The sequence below is a fragment of the Eumetopias jubatus genome, unplaced genomic scaffold, assembly GCF_037043125.1.
Source record: "Eumetopias jubatus isolate StellerSeaLion01/CBP00866 unplaced genomic scaffold, mEumJub1_p1.0 scaffold_5, whole genome shotgun sequence".
Taxonomy (NCBI): Eukaryota; Metazoa; Chordata; class Mammalia; order Carnivora; family Otariidae; genus Eumetopias; species Eumetopias jubatus.
The window spans coordinates 150063346-150084731 of record NW_028274811.1 but is presented as its reverse complement, the minus strand read 5'-3'; the positions used below and the strand labels follow the sequence as shown (position 1 = coordinate 150084731).

Here is a 21386-nt window from a genome sequence, read left to right as displayed (position 1 = left end):
CCTTCCTGTTTTGACTTTTTTTAATCTAATGTGTATTTTTCTTTTTGGTTGATGGAATTTTTATTTAAGTATTTTGTCCCTGTGTTCTCCTTTTTTTATTATTTTCTTTGGTAACTGGGTGCTAATATACCATCTAGATTGTTGTTCTTCTATGTTAAAGCTCTATCTAGTGAGAATCTCTGGGGGTTGAATTGACAGTGCTAAACTCTAAGAAGAGATGTCGAATTCAGTGAGGGGTTGATTTCAGTTTGTTTTTTGTTTATTTAGAGAGTATGTGCACGCGTGTGCAGGAGGAGGAGCAGAGGGAATTTTTTTTTTTTTTTTTTTTTTGAGAGAGTGCAGGAGGGTTACTGGGGAGAGGGAGAGAGAGAATCCCAAGCAGACTCCGTGCTGAGCAGAGAGCCTGATGCCGGGCTTGAGTTCACGACCCTAAGATCCTGACCTGAGCCTAAATCAAGAGTTGGACACTTAATTGAACCACCCCGGTGCCCCAACTTCGGTTTGTTTTTAAATGACTGTGTATTAATTTCCTCTTAAGGTTATCCTGGCTTATGCCTGTAGTGCAATTTTATATGCCATTTTGCTTTCCATTTTTGTGCTTTTTGATATTAATATTCATTAGACTTTTTTGTTTTTTAAGAGTGCATGAGTGGGGGCCAGAGGGAGAGGGAGAGAGAATTTTTTTTTCCCCTTTTTTTTAAAGAGAGAGAGCGAGAGCACAGGAGGTACACAGGGGAGAGGGAGAGAGAGAATCTCAAGCAGACTCCGTGCTGAGCAGAGAGCCTGATGCAGGGCTTGAGTTCACGACTTTGAGATCCTGACTTGAGCCTAAATCAAGAGTCCTGACATCCAACTGACTGAACCATGCAGGTGCCCCGTCTTCTATTTTCTTCTGAAAAGTAAAGGAAAGGGCTTTTGGTAAACAAAAGTTAAGGAAATACTAAAAAGCAAGTCTGTAATCATCTTTTCAGCAAATCACCTAGACAAACCAGAGTGTAGTCCTGGGAGGCTCCATCGGATTCAGGTCAGTGGCTTAGTCAGAAGAGCCCTTCCACCTCCTGTCGTTGACCTGCCTCAGTCATACCCCCTCCCCCAGTACCTGCAAGGCCCCTCCGCCCAGGTTCATGCAGGGGGACTTGCATCTGCTTTGGTCTTCCTCCTTTTGGCCTGGTCAGAATTAAACCACATGTGGTAATTTGGTGATAAGACATTATAAAGAAAATACAGTTTTGATAAATGCGTTTGCTCTATATCATATCAAATAAAAATATAAAGTCAAAGGTATAAAACAATGAGTAATACTTGGGGTAAAAATACCATTATAATATAAGACTTCCAAATTTTCTTTCACAGAATTCAACAGATCAGATAGACAAAAATGAGTAGAAACAGTGGAATTCAGTAATACAAAAAGTAAACTTGAATGAAGAGTATGTATTTCTTTGTATGCCTGTGGCACATTTATAAAAACAGTCATGAATTTGGCCACATGAAAACTTTAATTCTTAAAAAGTAAAGATTCCAGGGGCGCCTGGGTGGCTCAGATGGTTAAGCGTCTGCCTTCGGCTCAGGTCATGATCCCAGGGTCCTGGGATCGAGTCCCGCATCGGGCTCCCTGCTCCTTGGGAGCCTGCTTCTCCCTCTGCCTCTGTCTCTCTCTCTCTCTGTCTCTCATGAATAAATAAATAAATAAATCTTTAAAAAAAAAAAAAAAGTAAAGATTCCATACTCAAGATTCTTTGGTAGTAGTTCAGTGAAATTCGCTCTAAGTAATTCAAAGATTCCATAACACTACTTGAAAATTGGCGTACATGGTTCTGGACAATCTGGAAATAAATAGGAACTCAAAAGTAAAATGAATTTTTTAAAAGTCATTGGAAAGGAAAACCCTTCATCCCAAAGATCTCTAGTTTTTGCAAAACTTATACTCATTAAGGTAGTTTAAATGTTTTCATTATTAGATAGTAAGGTGGCTGATTATCATCTTAGAAATTAAATATCTGAGAAGGAATCTAGGAAAAAAGGAATAGAGTATAAAAGGTAATAGTAATGAAGCAGAGAACAAAAGAACACATAGAAGAAAAACACATTGCCTTTAAGAAATAGTAACAAAGCAGATAGCTTCCAGGTCAGATTAATGAAAAAAGAGAAAATAGAAAATACTGAGGATTTCAAAAATGAGAAAGAAAACAGACTCCAGATGTAGGAGAAAGATTGAGAAGACCACCACCTATAGCTCTGTAGTGACAGATTTAGAAGCCAAGGATGATTTCTTAGCAAAATAAAAATTATCACACTTGGTTTTAGAGATAGAACACTTGATAAACCAGTTGTTTTCAGTTATCATCAAAGATGTGGAAACGTTGATGTAAAATTTACTGTATAAAAAGCATGTGTAGATTCCATCTGAATTTTGCCTAATCTTTTGAAGAACCAAATAATTCCAGTCTTCTGCAAGTATAAGATTGAAAGCTTTCTGTTTATTTTATTTTTTTTTAAAGATTTCACTTACTTGACAGAGAGAGACACACAGCAAGAGAGGGAACACAAGTGGGGGGAGCGGGAGAGGGAGAAGCAGGCTTCCTGCCGAGCAGGGAGCCCGATGTGGGGCTCGATCCCAGGACCCTGGGACCAGGACCTGAGCCAAAGGCAGACGCTTAATGACTGAGCCACCCAGGCACCCCCTTTCTGTTTATTTTTTATTTGTTGAATTACATATTTTTTTTATGTAGACTCCACGCCCATTGTGGATCCCAACGCAGGGCTCGAACTCATGACTCTGAGATCAAGACCTGAACTGAGATCAAGAGTCGGACACTTAACCAACTGAGCCATCCAAGTGCCCCTCTATTTATTTTTTATTTTTATTAACAAAACCCAATAAAAAAATAGCACAAGAAAGAAAAAAGTTATAAATCCACTCTAGGTATTTGTCCAGGAGAAGTCAAATTAATGTCCATACAAAGATGTGTTACATGCATGTTCATTAGCAGCATTATCATGGGTAGCCTAAGGCTACATAGCCCAGGATGTCTGTCAGGAGGTGAGTGGATAAGCAGACTGGTCCATCATGTAAAGGATAACATTCGCCGACAGGAGGGAGTGTTGAGACTACCAGTACAGGCATCATCAAATGTGCGATTGTGTGAAAGATGCCAGATAAGGAGTATGGTGTTGGCTGATTCAATATTACGGATTTCTGTAAAAAGGTTGCTATTTAGGGTCAGAAGAATTATAGAATTTGAAGAGCTTTTTCAAAGTTTAAAAAACATAACTTTCTCTGATTTGAGATAATAAAAATTTGCATTTCTATCTGGATTGCACTTAACCTCCTTTCTACCTGACTAGATTCTGCATCCTGCCTGGGGCTTTCTTTTTTTTTTAAAGATTTTATTTATTGATTTTAGAGAGCGCACAAGTGTGTAAGCGTGTGCGCCCCTCGGGGAGGGGGGCGGGGCAGGGCCAGAGGGAGAGTCTCAAGCGTGGAGCCCCTGGTCTCGACCTCGGGACCCTGAGATCATGACCAGAGCTGAAACCAAGAATTGGATGCTTAACCAGCTGAGCCACCGTGGCGCCCCCTGCCTGGAGCTTTTTTATCTGACCTGCCAACCTTTGCTTATAATCATCTTAGGACAAGTATTATGACCAAGATAAACATAGTTCCTTATTGAAATACAACTTTTAAAAAGTGTCTTTTAAAATTAAATGATTATTCATCTGATGCTTGTTACATTCTATGAGATGACTAACATAAGATGTGTTAATATTTGAAACTCTAAATTTTATTTTATTTTTTTCTTTCTTCATTTGCTAGAATGCTCCTGTGGATGTGGGTTTCATGGTTTCCAAGCTGCTATTGACCATACAGTTGTGTCCAAAAACAGAATTTCAGTCCAGTGAAAAATTTGGTGAAGACTTAAGTGATAACACTTGGGAGTACATATTTGCCATTGATCTGCTCTGCTGTCATCAAAAATGGATTTGGACACATGATAACATTATAAGGTACAAGGCTGTTTGGCTAACTGGAAGTTGGGTTCTTGAATTCTAAGATAGGCTGTCAAATTGTGGATTGTGGTTTGAATAGTTTTTGAATAGTTTTTGCTCTTGAAGGTCGCTGAAACATTTACAAGTGACGTTCTGATTTGGTAAGAGTTGGTAAAACTCCCATTAAAAGACTTGTCTTACTGTCACATCCCCTTGCTTTATGTTTTTGTGGTGGCTGTGACTTTTTGTCATTATATTCTGTTAACTACTGTCTCTCTGCCAAGGAGCAGTGACCCTCATGAAGGAGGGGTTTGGGTTCACTGGCATGTCCCCAGCTCATACGCAGTGCCCACAAAGGAGCTGTCCACGGCTAGTGTGGGAGGAAGTGTCATGACTGGATCCTAACGTTCAGACACTCTGGAAAACCCATGTGAACAGACATAGCAAGAACTCCATGTTACCAGCTCTTCTCACCTGGGTTTCAGGAGGGAACTATGTCTTGGGCATCTGTTTTATGTAATGAATCCACTTTTCTCTGTGCATGGAGAATTCTGGCACTAGCTATATACCATCTCTGGGAGAATGGGAGAACGGAGAAAATTGTCACTCAGATGATTGTTCCGTGGATCTTAATTTTCTTGGAAGCCTGATTGAGAAAGGCTGATTTAAAGGAGTTTATGACATTAAAAAGGATTCACAAAGGATTAATAGTCCGTATCCTGGAGATACTTGAATGTGTTCTGTGGAAAACTGTGCTCTCCTTTTCCTCCTTAACACTAGGAACAGATTTAAATGTCAAACGATAGGGAATCGAATTATGGTACTTTTATATAATGAGCTACTGCCACATTAAAATAATCACTGTAAGTGGGTGTTTAGGTGGTGACATGGGAGTAGCTCACGTGCTTTGCTGACTAAGGGAGTGACAGTGCCGTCAGTGTAAATGCCGTCAGTGAGTGCCTCCTGTGGGCCTTGTCTCCTGACTCCTCGGGGGAGCCCCCCAGAAGTGGTTCCGGGCACCCCCGCCGGGGGAGAGGACGGATGTTGAAGAGCAGGATCCCTCCTGAGCAGCACCACACCCAGAGCCTGGAGCACTCTGGTCACCACCGCCGGATTTACACGTGCCTGTGCCTAGAGAAGCACGGGGAAAGAACAGTCCCAAGTTAGTTGAGTAACGTTATCTGCAGAGGTATTATTTGGGGTGCTCTTAATTTACCTTTTTCTTCTGTGTGTTGGCGTTTAACTTTTCTGATACTGTAAATACCATGTAAGAAGTAATTATACTTTGGAAGAGAGAGAAAGCAAAGAGGAGCTGAGACTGTTTCCAGTCAGTAGAGAGTTTCTAACATGTGGTTTGATTGTTGCCTCTGAGCTCCCTGCTCCTCTCGGAACATGGTAGAGGCTTCTAGAACCCAGGTGCCACATGCGTGTCTGGGAGGTCCCAAGTGAGAATCCAGACTCCCACCTCTTCCAGTTCTGTGACTTGGGGACATTGTCCAGCGTCCATACTCAAAGCCTTCTAAAAAGGGTAAAAACAGAATAAAGATGCAAGCATAGGTAGTTGTAGCCTTTTTTAAGCCAGTGTGGGCCCAAATATCCAAATAGTTGGAGAGCGTATGAGCTTCCAGTGTCTGATCTCATTTTAACCTAGAAGCTTACATCTTCAGAAGACCTTCTTCTGGGGCAGTAGAGCGTGTGACTCTTGATCTCAGGGTTGTGAGTTCGAGCCCCACATTGGGCATGGACCCTATTTAAAAATAAGAAAAGTCCCTCTTCTTTATCAGTTGTCTATTTCTTATGGACCATTTTAATTTGTTAATATTTGAGTGATGGTGAGCATGCATGCTTTTCACGCCCATGTATCTAAGTATACACATATATATATGTATATATATACGCTCTTGTTGTTTTCTAGTAAAGAGCTGTGGCCTGTAATGGATAAATGGATAAAATACAGAAAAGGACACGCGAACATTGCATATACTCCTGATATTATTATAGCATCGATACTGAGGCTGATTGGTGAGTTGTCTGTTTTATGAAATGTTTTCTTGTTATTGATCACGTCTTGGTGGGAGAATAAAAGTATAATAATAGATTCTGACCAAAACCTCACCGTAATGATGGGTTTTTACCACCACATATTAGATGCATTCTCACTTCCTTCTCCTCACTCACACTCTTTCTTTATAAATTAATGTTTTCTCTGACTTTGTCAGAGATGAGGTCTTCATGCTGTCCACTGTACGTGTGATTGAACGTGTGCTGCTCACTTCTTACAGTTTACATGCACATGTGCACACCAGCACACGGAATTGTGGTCAGTGATGCTCTGGTCTCGTTCGGTGTCTATAACCCGCCTCTTTCTTCCTCATTCTCGTTTCTTCTCTGCTGGCCCAGGCAGGGTCGAGTCATGCAGCTCCGTAACTGGGGACTAGCTTTGTTTTCCTCCAAGCCCATATACAGAAATTAAAATTCTTGTTTAAACAGATTTTAAATGAAGCATAGATTCTCTTCCATCTGGGGTGAGCAGGACCTCAGTAGGTTTTTGGTTCTGCTCCCTGTCAGCCATACTTTTTTATTTTTTATTTTTACTTATTTTTTCCTCCTTGCCTCATCTCTGATGAGTCACTCTCCAGGCCCTGCAGAATTATCAATGATGAGATCTATTAATTTTGTAAGGCTCTTCGTACTTAGAGTGGACCTCTCCATCTGTAGTATGTAGCCCTTGCCCCTGGGGCACACCATCGAGGCTCATCTGATACCTGTATTGTAGCCCCTCAGATCCTAGAACATACTCACTATGACTTTTCAAGTATCTTTGGCATTTAATTGACTAGAACTTCGAGATAGTACCACTTGAAATAAGGTTTGTGAATATTTAAGTTATCTAAGTAAGTCCCATAAATAGGTCTGTCTGTGACATGTACATCATGGCTAGTTGTGTTAGCATCTCAGTAAATAGATATTGCTGCCCTGTGCATTCTTTACATGCAAACCGAAGAACATGGTGCTCAGTAAATGTGTAAAATGGTCCAAGCTGCTCTCAAGGAAGACACCTAATTACACTGGATAGAACCAGAAATACACCTGGAGTGAAGTTACCAAAAAGAGAGCATGTGGGCCAGGTGATTGCTGGAGAGGGTGAGGGAATCAGAAGAGATGCCTGCAAAGATAGCTCAGGGTGTGGAAGTGAATGGACTGCTCCCTGGGGGACTGTCTCAAAACACAGTTTGTGGCATCCCTTATTTCAGGGTGCCCTGAGGAACAGTCTCAGCCCTAATCCGGAAGCAGTGAGGCCAGAGCAGAGCCAGGGGCAGCCTTCTCAGCAGTCTGCTGGCATCTGCACGTCTACTCATTCTGCTTTCAGCCGCATCTTCTCTCAGGGATTCAAGAAAAATGTTCATACGTGGAACTGACCTTTTAAATTATAAAACCTATTTGAAAATTTAAAAATTGGGAGATGTTCTTAAGTGCATAAATAGATGTATCGACCTAGATAAACTATCTTTGGAATTTTGAAAAGAACATGATAAACTTTTTGAAGTCACACTTATAAAATATGGTGTGATTTTTGCTGTTGTTGTTTGCAGAGGTGTTTGTTTACATTGTTTACATATGTGTGGGTTGTAACAGGAGAGGAGCCGGGTGTGGGAGAGTGGAAGGCTGCACTTCTGGTGACTTCCGCACAGTACCTGTGCATCTGTGGCAGAGGGTCAGCCTCATGTATGAATCTCCCCTACAGTTGGCTTTCAGGAGTCTTCCACATTTGGCAGGTCGTCCAGATTGCCTGAGCTTTTTAGAAAATGTATATGGATAACTCACATGATTAAAGTCATATGTAGTAGGGTATATATTATGGGAATGATTGACAATACATAGTTAACAGTATTGTCAGGTAAAATGCTAATATATATATTGAATGTGATCCAAAGGGTGGATAAGTAGGAGATGGTGATGGTGAAAGTGAGAGCAGAGCCAGGCCTGGAAAGCCTTCCTTAGGTCTGCAGACAGGAGAGGGCCGCTGGGACAGCCAGCCTGGCCATGGTGCTGTGGGCTGGTGCTGGCCATTGGTGGCTCAGCTTTGCTTGCTCTGGCTGTCTGGCCACCAAAGCGATGTTGCTGGTTGGTGGGGTGGGGTGTGGGTGGGCGGCCCAGGGTGGGGAGCAGAGACAGGTGAGACCTGCTGGCAGAGTTCTGAGGAGTCATGTCAGGGTTGGATGTGCACAGACCCTTCTGCACACCTGTCCGACTTGGAGTTGGAACTGTTTCTAAGAAACTCCATTAGAGAACCTTCTTGCAGTTTTCGAAGCTGACACTCACTGAAGAATTTAGCAAGTAATTAAATTGTTAGGCTGTGACTTAATAATAATTCACTAATCATTCATAAAATAAAGGAGTTGTGTTTATTCTTATTTCCAGATTTGCTAAACCCTAACTGGATTTTCACTTCATGGGAAATAAAAGACGTTTTCTGTCAGAGCAGTTCAGTGTTGTCTGATGTTGGATATCGCTGTTAGCAGATGTGGGATTATTAGATGAGGGTCTAACATCTTCAACAATGATGTGTTAGAGCATTTTGTAGAGTGTTTGCATTGCTGTAGATTCAGGGGCCCATGGAGAAGTGGTGGAACCCGCTTCAGTCTGCTTGTTTCAGGGCAGACATGAGGCTTGGAAGGGAGACCGACGTGTGCATGGTGCTGGATTGAGTTGAGTGCAGAGCTGTGTAGTACCTTTTTTGCCCCCAAAGAGCTTATTAACTCCCTGTGGCCCTTCTGGTATTGACTGGAGCCTAGAAGCTAGGAGAACACCATTTCCTACAGCAGGTTTTTGTGGGGCCGGCTGAAGTAACCATTGTCGATTTGTACCCAATCTCTTCCCAGGCCTGTTCCCTTTTCTTTGAAATTATCTCAACTCGCTTTTCCCACGGCGCGTCTGCACCTGCAATCTCGAATGAAAACCCTGGGTGGCTACCCAGGTACCTTCCCGGCAGGCCCCCACCTACCCTCCTCATGCTTCCCTGAGTGCTGGGCAGTGCTGTCTTTGACATGGAGGTTAAGTCCACGTTTCTTACTTGTATTTTAATGTGGCTGAGCCACCCTGGACTCATTCCTTCTGTAGGAGGACTTTTCTTCCCATGTATTCAGCAAATTTGTCCATTATCTTTGTCATCGTATATGTAAGTTTTTTCCTCTAAGCCACCTACGTCTGAGTCATGATTTCCTCTTATTGTATCCCTGATAGCTCCATTAATTTAGATCACTTACAAAATCCAATTCATTAAACATTTTTAATTGAAAGAACAGAAGCCATTGTAATAGGGTTCTGTATTATCTGAGAATGCACTCACATCCCAGGGCTGGATGAGCCCACGTCTATGTTTGGCACACGCCCCTTCCCCATCTCTACTATCAGTTATGTGTTGAACACCCTTGGTAGATGGTTTTGGAGGACAGATCTGGTCTCATACAGTTACCAGTTTGATCTAATTGGAAGCAGATGATTGAGTGATCAGTAAGTGAAATTCCGATCCCTGAAGTACAGTGCTTTTCAACCTCACTGGAAGATTTCCCAGAAATTATCCAGATGTTTATAGTTTCGTCCTGGGTTTAAAATTTTCCAAGCGGGCATCCATCAGCAGGAGTTTATCGAGTGTCTGCTCTCTGTCACAGCATTCAGGGTGCATGTAACCTGCACTAAGTTGGTTTCTCTTGGGGATACTAAGTAATAAAGGCCTCTGTAGTGTCCTGGGCCTCAGTTTCTCCATATTCAAGATGGAGATGAAGCTGAGGGCCTGGGTTCACATACAAACCTGAGAATGTGTGTAGTATTGAGAAAACGTAGGCCCAGAACAGTGAGATTGCAGGGTCCCGTCATTAGAACCCAGGAAAAGGACATGGATAAGAGCGCATCCGGGTGTGTCCCAGAGTTCTCTCCCCATGAGAGAGGAGGGGCAAAGAGCATGCGGCCTTGTCCTGAGGGAGGGAATGGGGCCTCTGCTTCAGAGCAAGCTCCAGTCCCCGGACCCTTGGAATAAAGGAAGGACCAGGTGAGTGGGGGCTAGCTGTGTGGCCTCATCTTGTTTGCTTTAGCTCCCCCCCCGCCCAGTGAGAACCCCCGGAGCTTGTCACTTCATGTCATATCTCCCAGGTGTTAACATGTTCGAAATTGAAAATAACATTTAGAGTTATTCATTTAACATTGTTAATAATAAACCAGTGTTAACATAAATGACGCTGTCCATGAACAGTATTCCCCCAACAACAACGGTGAGGAGAACGGCCCATTGTCTTGTCGCAGACCTCTTTACTGTCTGGATTCATGGACCTCTCTGCTCTGTACTCAGGCGCTTGCAGTACGTTGTTTTGGTTGAAGTGTATGAAGAAAATTCAGTTTTGTATGGAGCTGATAAAAGGAGAGGAGTATTTTAATAGCCTTTTTAGATCATTGTGGATATTCTTCTTTGACACAGCATTGAACTTCCACAAGGGGTAACTCCCTGAAGGCTGGATGCAGTGTGAAGTCTGAACCCTTTCCGGGGGGGGAGCCTTCCTGCCATGCCACCCGGGGCTCTCGCACCTGCATGGAGAAGGCCTTTTGCCCAGTCACGATTCTGTGACGTGCTCTGCTCACTTGGAAAATGCTGATTTTCATAGATCTTCCAAATGTCAACAATATTGAGAAAACAAGCGTTAATATCATCACTGATCTCATCAGCGAGGTCTTCAATTTTTGAAGCTATCAAGCTCTGGGTGGCTGATGGAAGTTTTTCCAAAATTTTAGTTCTGCTTAAGAGCTCACATTTTATCTTTGACAGCAGTGATAAATTTCCTTGCAGTGACAGGTTCACTTTATTCAGTTTTGAGAAAATGTCTGTCTCGGTCTGAATAGCTGGAGTTAGTCACTCTTTCAGGGGAACGTGGGGGTTGCATGGAGAGGTGCCCAGTTCCCCTCCTAGGTCAAGCAGCTCCACCAGTGCGTGTCCGCTTTTTGCGCTGGGAGCACCTGGTGCTCAGGAGTGACTGCCTGCCGCCACCGCCCTGGTTGGTGCCAAGGTCACGGTCGTGCCAGGCCCTGGCTTTGCTGCTGTCCATCTGGTCTCAGCCCTGGGAAGAAGGCAGGTCACTCCTGAGTGACAGCTGTGTTGTTGTGAAGATCATTTTGACCCTGAGGACTCCGGGGGTCTGCAGACCACACTTGAGAGTCACTGTGCTGCGCAGCCGGGTCAGCACAGCCAAGTGTTGGACCGAAGCCGGGCCTGCTGGGCAGCGCGTGGGGGATCCTGGAACCTCGCAGAAGTCTACCGTTCCACAGCGAGTCTGCTGCAGCCGGTCTTTCTCCTAAATTCCACTCCTTATGGTACCTTCACTGAGGAAGCTGTGCGCTGTGTCCTGAGTGTGAGAGCGGGGGTGATTGGTGGTCTCAGTCCCCCCCACCCCCAGTAAGACACACGGTGCTCTGTGGCTCCCGGCGCCTCACCCTTTACCTGCTTTCATGTAGGAAGCACGTACCCATTTGAACTTAACGTAAATAGTGTTGCGGGAAAGAGAACAGGAACGTTAAAGTCTCAGGAAAAGTGAATGTTTCACCGAAGGCTGTTGGCACTTTGGTTTACTGTGTCCTCCAGGTCGTTTAGGCCAGCTGGGCTTGAAGGAAGGCTTCCCGTCCGCCGTGAAGAATATTAGCTCCGTCATTGGTATGTTCATCCAGCATGCGCAGGACGAAGGTAAGACCTCTGTTTATTGAAAGGAGTTTTGAGTCCCTTGCCTTCCTCCCCTTAAGCCCTCTCTGAGTGGTTGCTTCGTGTGGTGCCCAGGGCCCCCTCCCTGCCATTGGGACGGGAGGAACTGGCCAAGCTGCGGCGCGCCTGCGTTGTCAGCACGGACACGGGAGCGTGTGTGGGTTTTCTGTTGTGTGGGTTGAATTACAATTTAACCAAAATTCAGCCCAACTAAATGTTACTTGAATACCTTATAAATAACCTTCTGCTAAGTGAGAAGGCTCCCCCCCTAGCAGAGTCTCGGGCTGGCTGTGACCCGCCGGCCCCGGTGGCCGCGCTGCTCGTGCACGGTGGTGTGCGGCGGTGGTGGGTGTGAGGTTGGGCTCCAGCTCGCCCCAGGTCTGCATGCTTCCTGTTTGGAGCCCATGTATACGCACCTCCAGTGGGTGGCCAGTGGAGTTGCTTCTTTGACCAGTGCTCTGGGATCCACATTTTATCGAAACTTACATCATGGAGCGTGATGCTTCCAGAGCTGCTTTGGGAAGCTTGGCGTTGGGCATGTGAGGCCCGGAGCTTCGCGGCCACGTGTTCTGTGCTGACTGTGCCAGTGCTCAGGGGCCCGGCCAGGACTGGGGCCTGCACACAGCTCCTCTGCGCTTCTGTTTCTTTCCAGCTGCAGATGCATCCGTAGTTTGTGTTTTCATTACGGGGTTTTCTGTTTTTCATTGCCGGCAGAGAGGGTCCTGTATGTGAGTAGTAATTCAGTGGAGGACAACATGAACGTTTTGAATAACGAGCCTTTTCTTAGGTAACGCCCGATACGAAATTCTCTTGCAGATATCCCGTGGGGCATCCAGCTGGCCGCCGTGTACGCGCTCTGTGATTTGAGTCCCAGCAATCCAGCGGGAATATCTAAGATCCTGGAGGCCTGGCGCCAAGAAACCGCACACAGCGTGCCCTCCGCGGTGCTCAGCTGCCTGGAGGAGGTCAGCTCGCTGTGCGTGGACGAGGTCGGCTAAGCTCCACTGCGCCACTGCGTCTAGAGAAGTGCCTTTATGTATCTCGAGTATGAATAGATGAGTCAGCTGGCGGCGCACAAACTGAGGTTTCAAAAGGAAAGCTGGAGAAGAGAGAAAATGCCCAGAGGCTCTGGTCACCGTGGCGAGGAGACAGAAGCCAGCCACGGCAGGGCTGCCTTTCCCCAAACCGCATACATTTCACTTAAGGCTGTTGTGATTCCATGACGTGTGGGTTGTATTATTGTGTCTTGGTCAAACAACAAAAACTTGAACTTAGCCCTTTTTTGCTGCAGAAAGTGTCCTTTTAGTCGCTTTTTAAAATTGAGTGGCATTTTATAATGAATTTAATATAAAAGCATTGATTTGGTTCCTGAGCTAATTTTGGACTTTGCGCTGAAATGATTGACTTAGGGAAAAATAAATCAGCTAAGAAAGAGCTAGAAGACTCTTCCACTGTCTTAGCTGGAAATGGGCTACAAAATTGTTTCTCAAGGTATAGCGCGCAACTGGTCAGAGGAAAACCTGGGAAAGCCTTAGAGACCCGCCCTAGTGCATCTTCTTCCTGTCTCTGCAGGTCCTTAAAACTGTCACTGTATCAGGACAAGGAGGGCTGAAGAGTAGAAGTTCACTTGCAGGGTTTCTGTCAGCGACGTGTATATAGACGATTCAGAGACACGCGCAGGCAGGTCTCTGTGTGTGCCGTGTATATATGGACCGTGCTATAATGTGTTTCACATTTGATGATATTCCACTTTCGGAATTTTAGTATTTGTACATAGAAAATGGGTTTAATAACTCACCGTGGTTCTGATTTGTCTTATATTCATCATTTCTTAAAATTCTTGTATGTGTTTTTTATAATAAAAAATAAAAGTAAGCCATGCACACGATTGTTCTGATCAGTGAAGAGTGACACTGGGCATTACTTCTACTCTTACCAAAGATGGAAAATTCTCCACTCTAACCAAAGATAAAACAGCCATTCCAAATGATAGAAATATGCTACATTGCCATTGTCTTAGCAGGTTTCTCCAAGATGCTCTTAGCGACATTGGACACCAGATAATTACGTACTGATTGGCCCTCATGATTGGATTTGTTTCCTTACAAATATTGCTGCCCTTTAAAAATTACATTTGATGACTATTTTGTTAACTCCTGCCTCGTGTTTTTAAAGTAATTATAACAGACATAATTGAGATTTATAAATAACTCTGCATTGCCCTTTGGAAGCTTTTTGTTGGCGTGTTGTTCTTTCTACCAGTGTTTGCTGAGCATGTGCTCGTGCTAGGGGCCTCGTGGGAGGAGCTAGAGAGCAGACAACAAGGGCCCAGTTGGCAAAGCCCTTGCCCTGCTGGGAGAGAAAACCCGAACCCCTCCCCCCCCCCCCCCCCCAGTGAATGAGCAGTCAGAAATTGTAGTAAGTGCAGTGAAGTAAGCGTGGAGGCTTGCACTGGAGTAGCAGGGGCGACGCCTGTCTCTCTGTGTATTGGTCAAGGAGGGTCCCTCTGAGGAGGTAACAGGTGAGCTAGGACCTGGGAGGAGGGAGCCAGCCCTGAGAGGAGACAGCTGACTGGCTCTGGGAGGGAAGAGCCCACTGTGTGCAGGAAGGAGGCTGGTGCAGCCTGGACAAGCTGTTGAAGGGGATTAGTGTTTGTTCAGTCACACAGGTAACTGCCGTCACTGGGACCTGGGCGGTCCCAGGCTTGTCCGTGCTTGGATGGAGGTTTGAGCAGAGGTGTCCTATGCGATCACATTGCACTGGAGCTGTTCTGGGGCCAGAGGATAGGAGGGCAAGAGTGGAAGCCGAGATCGCTCAGGAGGTCTGGGTGGTGGCGGTACAGAAGAACAAGGGTACATGGGGTTCACATGTATCTCGGGGTAGGATCACTCCTAAATTCATGCACCGAAGGAGAGGGACCGGTAGGAATCGAGGTTCCCAGGTTACTGAGTTGGGCACCTGGGTTTGGGGACAGGTGCACAGGTTTGGTGGTTGGAATCACAAACCTTAAGTGTGCGTTCGGGATGCGGGAACCAAGAGACAGACATGCAAATGGAGGTGGCAGCCTTTACAGGCCAAAGTGTGGAGGTAGACTACATCGGGCAGAAGTTGGAGAGTTGACATTGTGGGGAGGCTATTTAAAGCGGGGTGTGTGTGTGTGTGTGTCTGCACACGCGCAAGCGGTCACGAGGGAGATGACCTTGCCAACCAGTACGTCCTGTGACTTGAAGTTGCTTGGCTGGTGGCGGTGGTGTGGCCCCCTGGTGGCTGTCTCCTGGCCATGGCTAAGAAAGGGGGGGGGCGGGGCAGACAGGTGGCCATCTGTGCTGGAGCCGCAAGGTCAGACAAGGTGATGGTTGCATTTTATCTCCGGGGGGTGGTGGTGACCTTGGGGAGCATTCCCCAAAGCTAAGGGCGTTAGGGCAAAAATTAGGTTTGCAGTTGGGCTTGTGGGGGAATTTGCCTGATAAATGGGTTGGTTATATGCGTCAAAACCGTTTTTTTAACCTTGGTAGGTTTATGTGTTTTTAATTGGCAGAGGAGAGGTAGCACTGGGGCTTTTCCGCTGGTTGCTATACTCTGGCCACCAGGTGCTTGGAGTTCACTTGTCAGCATCCCTTTGGTGGTGTGGCTTGTTAAGAAACACCTGGCCTCCCCTGGAGGCTCTGGCACCCTCAGGGAGTAAAGCAGTTTTAAGCTGTTGTTAGGTTGAGTTTCTGGTACCCAAGAAGAACACGGCTGTGGGTTGTGTCATTTAAAACAAACAAGTAAACAGCCGAGTGAGTGAACATTTGGCCCTGGAGTTGAGTGGGGTCCCTGAGACTAGCGCTGGGCCCTGTGCACCCAGGAAGCACACGGGTTCTTGGTGGCCCGAGCCCGGTCCCGCACAGCTTTCTAAGCAGCCCGTGCAGGCCTGGCGCACTCCTCTGGTGACGCTCGTGGGAGGCCAGGTGCTCCGGGCTGGGCCACTGGGTGCTGAGGGTGCAGGAGCCCGAGGCGCTGTCCCTGGGACGGTGGCGTGAGCAGGGGCAGCGAGCAGTGTGGCCCGTGATCTTAGCTCACGTCTGGGCCCTGTTCCCATGGACTCTCCTGAGGACGTCCCGGCCTTTCATCCCAAGCACAAAATCCACTGGCATGTGAGATACTTCAGGCTGTCATTTTCCACCCTGAGAGCACTGGGTCACTGCTTAGTTTGTTTCTTAAGACAGGATGTGACAATGTAACTCAAAATGGGAATTTTTAGGAGACTGGATTTTGAACTTGGGAATGAAAAGAGTTGCACCGTGGCCATTAGGGGGCGCTGCGGCCTCACCGATGGACAGCACCGCCTGGGCCACTGAGGACTCCTTAACTGGGATGTGGCAGAAGTGCGCGGTCACGCTCCCTGCACCTGTCACCCAGGGAGTCCTACTTGTGTTCACGTGTTGGGCCTCGAGTGGGGTGCGTTTTTGTGCCTGGGCCCATTCTCCCCAGCAGTGAACGGAAGGATGCGTGGAAGGGGTAAACGTGGAAGATCCGTGGAATTTGAGAGCTCTCCTCCCCCTCCCCGCCAACTACAAAAGCACAGATTTTGCCTTTTGGTTGGGTTCTTTCCTGGATATTTTTTAGTGGTCCTAGAGCGGAATGCTTTGACAAAAATGAACAAATAAGGCAGCCAGGTGGGTCAGTGGTGGCGCTGCTGGGTGGGAAGGCTCTGTGAGCGCTCGCCTAGTTAGCCAGGCATGTGTGAACAGCAGTGACGTCAGCCCGCGCACACTGAGCGTGCCCAGTTACCCCAGATAACATTCCTAACGTGTCCTCTGGCGTAGAACCGTATTGTCAGCAATCTGTGGTGTGCAGAGAGCCCAGAAATGTACGTCTAACCATCCTGCCTCATGAAGACCGAAGATGCCACAAAGGGTTCAGTGTGGAATGTTCTAGATACATAGTGGAAGTGCTTCAACAGGAAGCCAGCCGCTAACTTAAAGGCCTTCCTTTTCGTCCTTCCATTTGCCTGGTACTTTCTCAGAGAAATTCAGTGCATGGTTGTGAAACACAGACCCGTTCCTGCCTTGAGAATTCTGAGGACCTACTTGTATGGTGCGACATTTCCATCTCCATGTGCTGGGGTCATTTTTGTGAATTACAGAGCGGTCCCTGTACTGAGCCAGTGTGTTTAGGGTGGTCAAGTAGTGCAGTGTGGGCAGTGATGGGTCTGTGAGTGATACCCTAGCACAGGTGGTGCACTCCAGTTGTCAGAAAGTGACGTCTGCGCTTCGTGGAGGACTTTGGGGTTTTGGAACAATTCTAGGACCAGGGCTCCTTGGCACACATACCCCGGCGTGCCCAGCGTCCACACTCGGAGCCTGGCCTCCCCCAGGTGGGCCTCTCACTCTGCTGCTGGGGAAGCTGGCGATGCCCAGCCTGGCCGGGGGCTCTGTGCCCGGGGAGGGGCCGGGGGGGGTGCCTGGCGGGCTGATCCCTGGACCCCTGGTTCTCGGAGGACATGGCCTCCCCCCGTATCCACTGAATGCCCAAGTGGGGCTGTCGGTAGTTGTGCAGAATGATCCTCCGGGCCAGGTGCACATCCCCAGCAGTGGGGGCGCCCCTGAGAGCTGCCCCTGCCCTCCCGGCCACTTTGGGCTGAGCCCTCCTTGTCCCCTCATTCATTTTGGGGAAATGGGAGAGAGGGAGAGGAGGGGCCCTCCTCCCACCGTCTGGAACTGCCGTTCTTTGTTTTGAATTGTTCGTGTAGTCTTTAAGAGTGTTAATTTTTTTCTTAACAAATAGTTATTAATTGCTGCTCCGGGATAATCTCACCCTAAATCACGAGTGTACAACCGACGAAAGGGAGGAAAGCGAGGGGTCGAATGTGTAAACCCTGAGCCCCGTGCGCCTTTTGCATTCATGGAAGCTGCCCCACTCGACTGTCGTGTTTCTATATGTAAATATGTATTACTATATACCCACTTTTAATAGTCTACATTGTGATCCAGTGTACTTTTTAATTTAATTTTCCATGTTGATTTTGTACTGTATGCATGTCGTAAATTAAAAATGAAAGGAGGTCACACACTGGCCCATCAGTCTCCCTCCGGCCCCGTTCCTCTGGCCCCGCTTTCTGGGCCTACAGCTCCGTGACCGGGCTCCTGGGCTTCCTGCCACATCCCCAGGCGGGTGTCCTGAGGCCAGCATCGGGGGCCACATACCCTTCTCACCACTGTCTGCCACGGACGCCAGAGGTCACTGACAGCTGAGCTGCAGACTCTCCTGCCTGTGGGGAACTGGGTCCTCTGGGGTCGCTGTCCCTTTGGTGGAGGGCATGGGGACGGGAGGGCCTGGGGTGACCAAAAGAGCTGAATCATGTTGAGTTGTTCGAGGTGTGCACCCTCTGAAGCTGAAAGTGCCGGGGAGTCAGGTCTGGAAGGCTGTCCCTTTTGCTCCAGCCTCGGGATTCTGGGTGCAGGGGCTCCCACTGGGGCTTTTGCTCCCCCTGAAGGGCAGGGAGTGCTGCGGAGCCTGCTGGCCAGAGGGGAGGGCGTGTGGGGCAGGGGCGTGTGGGGCAGGGGCGTGCGGGGGCTCTGAACCCAGCTGTCGCCCAGATGCTCGTACACCTGAACCCCTAACTCGGGTGGATGACTGTTCTATGATTCCTTCCCTGATGTCCAAGCCAACACCAGTCAGCTTCTTACAGATGACCTTAATAAATAGTTAGCAAACCCCCAAATGAAGGAACCATTCTGATTTTGAGGAATCGTATTTACGGTGTTGTGACAATCCTCTAAAAATAAACACCTAGTAATGTTTTTGGGGGTTGGAGTGTAGAGGCGATAAATGTGTTGTGTAATGAGTTAGCCAAGTCGGTGTCTGTGTACACCTGCTTTGTTCCAGGCGGTATTTAAAGCCACCTCAATCGTGTGAACTAATGGAAGGGGACCAGAGGTTAGCAAACCATTGACAGTGTGGCTGAAACCGCACATGCCAGGCACTCTGCCCTGTCAGCACACACGTGTCCCCCGGGGGCCTGAAGCATGCTCCCGCACGCAGTCGGGAAAGCCCGCCTCGACATGCCCATCAGTCACTAGCAGATATAATCTGGGACTCATTTTCTTTTAACCGAAAACAGTCCTGTTTGCAAATGTTTGGACAACCCGAATCTGACCTGCAGAAACTTCCTTCATAGGAAGACTTGGTTAAGTGCTGAGTGTCCTAATGCAGGCAGAAAGGTCTCTGGACCTGTATCTCTCTAGTCTTTCAACAATGCTTCTCCTTTGTGGGGAAAAATTAGGTTTGTGCGGAAACACTGTGGAGTCTTAAAAAAAAAAAAAAGGCGTTTAGCATTTAACATAAGAAAGGGTTTCTTATGTTCCCAGAGCCCTGCCAGCCCCCATACCCGCCCTGGGCAGAGGAAGCTCTGTGCCTGCAGAGCAGGGGGCGCCCCTATCAATAATTCAGAGGTTCTGATTTCGTCTGGAGCCTTTGCTTTTACATCACCCCAGGGACATGGGGGCGAAGAGGAAAGAGACCCCCCCCCCAAGGGAAGGAACTGCCTCTTGTAGGGTGTTCACTAATTCCGGAGCCTTGTGAGTGTGGAAACATCTAGAAAAGCAGAGTTGGGGTCCATTGTGGTGGCAGCAAGTGCTCAAGAGTCCTGTCTCTTCTGGAGAAATCCAGGGAGAGACCAACTGAGAAAACCAAACAGGACTCTGGCCCCCACCTTCAAATGCAAAAGCAGTGCTTCATAAAATGGGAGGAGTCCCTTTGCTGGGCAGTCTTGAACCTGACACCCCAGGGATAGTCCCTGGGGAGCCCCCTTGCGGTGGAAGGAGGGGTGTGACTCAGTCCCAGGGGCTGTGCGGACAGCCTCCTCTCGTCTACACCGGAGGGCCAGCCTTTGCAGATTGGAAATCTGTTACCTTGGCTCTGGAGTGGAAAATAGTTTTAAAAGCGCTCCCTCCTGACCTTTCTGAATTTGTATTTTTAAGGAGACTGAAACCCGGCTCTTAACATAGTGGTGATCCTCCAGAAGAACATTTTCATGTGTATTTCTGTTCTTAAAGCCTATTTCTTTAGTGATGAGGAAATTAGTTTTCTGGATTCTGATGCAATTTTGAAATCTATAACTTTAATTTCTAAATAGAAACACTGACATTGGAAAAAACAGTAAGATAAATAGAACTCAAGGAACTGTCAGTTCATGTGGCTTTATTTCGGGCTTTCTTCAGCTGCCCACCCCCATTTTCTCAGTGTGCTTAAGCAAAGGGAGAGGTTATGGAGCACGGTTTGTTTTTACACCTGGCCCTTTACCTGGCAGTTCCTTTTCTCTCAAATTCCACAGTGTGGCCAAGTGGGGTGAAAGGAGAGGGAGAAGAAAAGTCTTAGAGTAAGAAGACCCTTGTGTGTGCCCAGGACTTAAAAACAATCTGGTGCAGGGCCGCGTCTGTGGGAAGCGCGGTGCCCGGCCTGCCCGGGAGGGGGCGCGCTGCACCTGGCCAGCAACCTGCAGGGCCCCTCGCCCCGGCCCAGCCGCGGGATCCCAGGTTGCGCAGAGCATAGACACAAAAGGACCTCACGCATATTGCAGGTGAACCCAGACGTGCCCCTGGGGTGGGTTCCGGGGACGACCTACCGCGGAAGCACAGACTGCAGGGGCTGGTGGTGACGGAGCTCCTGAAGGGCCCGGGAAGGGGCTTCAAGCAAGGGGCTTTGGAGACCACGCCTCCCCCCCTGTTCCCTGTTAACCCAATCCCAAGGCGGCTTCCCTGGAGCCCCTGCGCTGGAAGCAGGGCCAGGCATGTGTGTTGTCGCTAAGGTGGCGGGGGCGGGGGGGGGGGCGTTGGGGTTCGGAGGGGGCAGGGTCTATATTCTTTGGTGAGCTCCTGGCGTCGCTGGGACTGGTCTTCTGTCTTGGTGCAGCCATGACTGATGTACACTGTAAATTACATCTTTCTAAGAGTCACCCAAGAAATTTTGGTGGGGCTTAAAACTTTGTTCTATAGAAAACAGCGTCCCTGAAAAATTCAGATCTTGAGAATTTGAGCTCAGGAGACATTGCTTTTCATTAGCACAGCCCACTAATACTCTAATAGCATTCTGCCAGGATCCTGGTGGCTTGGTAATGGGCAGCTAATAATCTTTCACCGTTGGAATGGAATTATTTTGATTATTTTCTTTTGCGTTTACTGTTTTCTTGTTGATTCTGATTTTGTTGGGGGGGGTGGGGGGGAGATTTTCTTTAAATGTTCAAGTTTATACCCAAATATCACAATATTCTTTGTTAACTATTGGAGTAATTCAGTGCCACTAATTTCATTTGATTTAATTTTTAAAATTTTTGCTTGGTAGAGAGTTTTTCAAGGCAAACTACTTTTATGAAAACAGAGGAATATTATATATTTCTGTCTTCCTGAGAGGCTGCTTGAAACTCAGCTACAGCCATCACTGTAGCTGCTCCCAGAGCTGAGCGGCGGGCAGACTAGGGCACCTCTACATCAGTGATGATGTGGGCTGGTCAAGAGCACTAGGCAGAATTACAGAAAAGTTGCTGGTTCGTGAAGTGTCCATGGCCATGAATGAGATGTTTCCTGCATCCCAGATCCTGGGTTTCACCAGGTAGATTGAACAAAGGCATGACAGAAGGTGTCAGAAAGGTCTGACTTGGTTTATAGCCATTCCCATT

At 47.3% G+C, this 21386-nt stretch overlaps 1 protein-coding gene across 1 annotated transcript in view; it reads left to right on the top strand.

Moving 5' to 3' along the window:
• The window catches only part of ICE1 (interactor of little elongation complex ELL subunit 1), a 56400-nt gene extending 42408 nt beyond the window's left edge, over nt 1-13992 (top strand). Inside the window, exons 16-19 of the mRNA XM_028122653.2 lie at nt 3815-4005; nt 5903-6009; nt 11615-11713; nt 12545-13992. Of these exons, the coding sequence (XP_027978454.1) occupies nt 3815-4005; nt 5903-6009; nt 11615-11713; nt 12545-12726 (579 nt within the window). The 3' untranslated portion in view covers nt 12727-13992. The remainder of the gene's footprint in view (nt 1-3814; nt 4006-5902; nt 6010-11614; nt 11714-12544) is intronic.
• The last annotated feature ends 7394 nt before the right edge of the window (nt 13993-21386 follow it).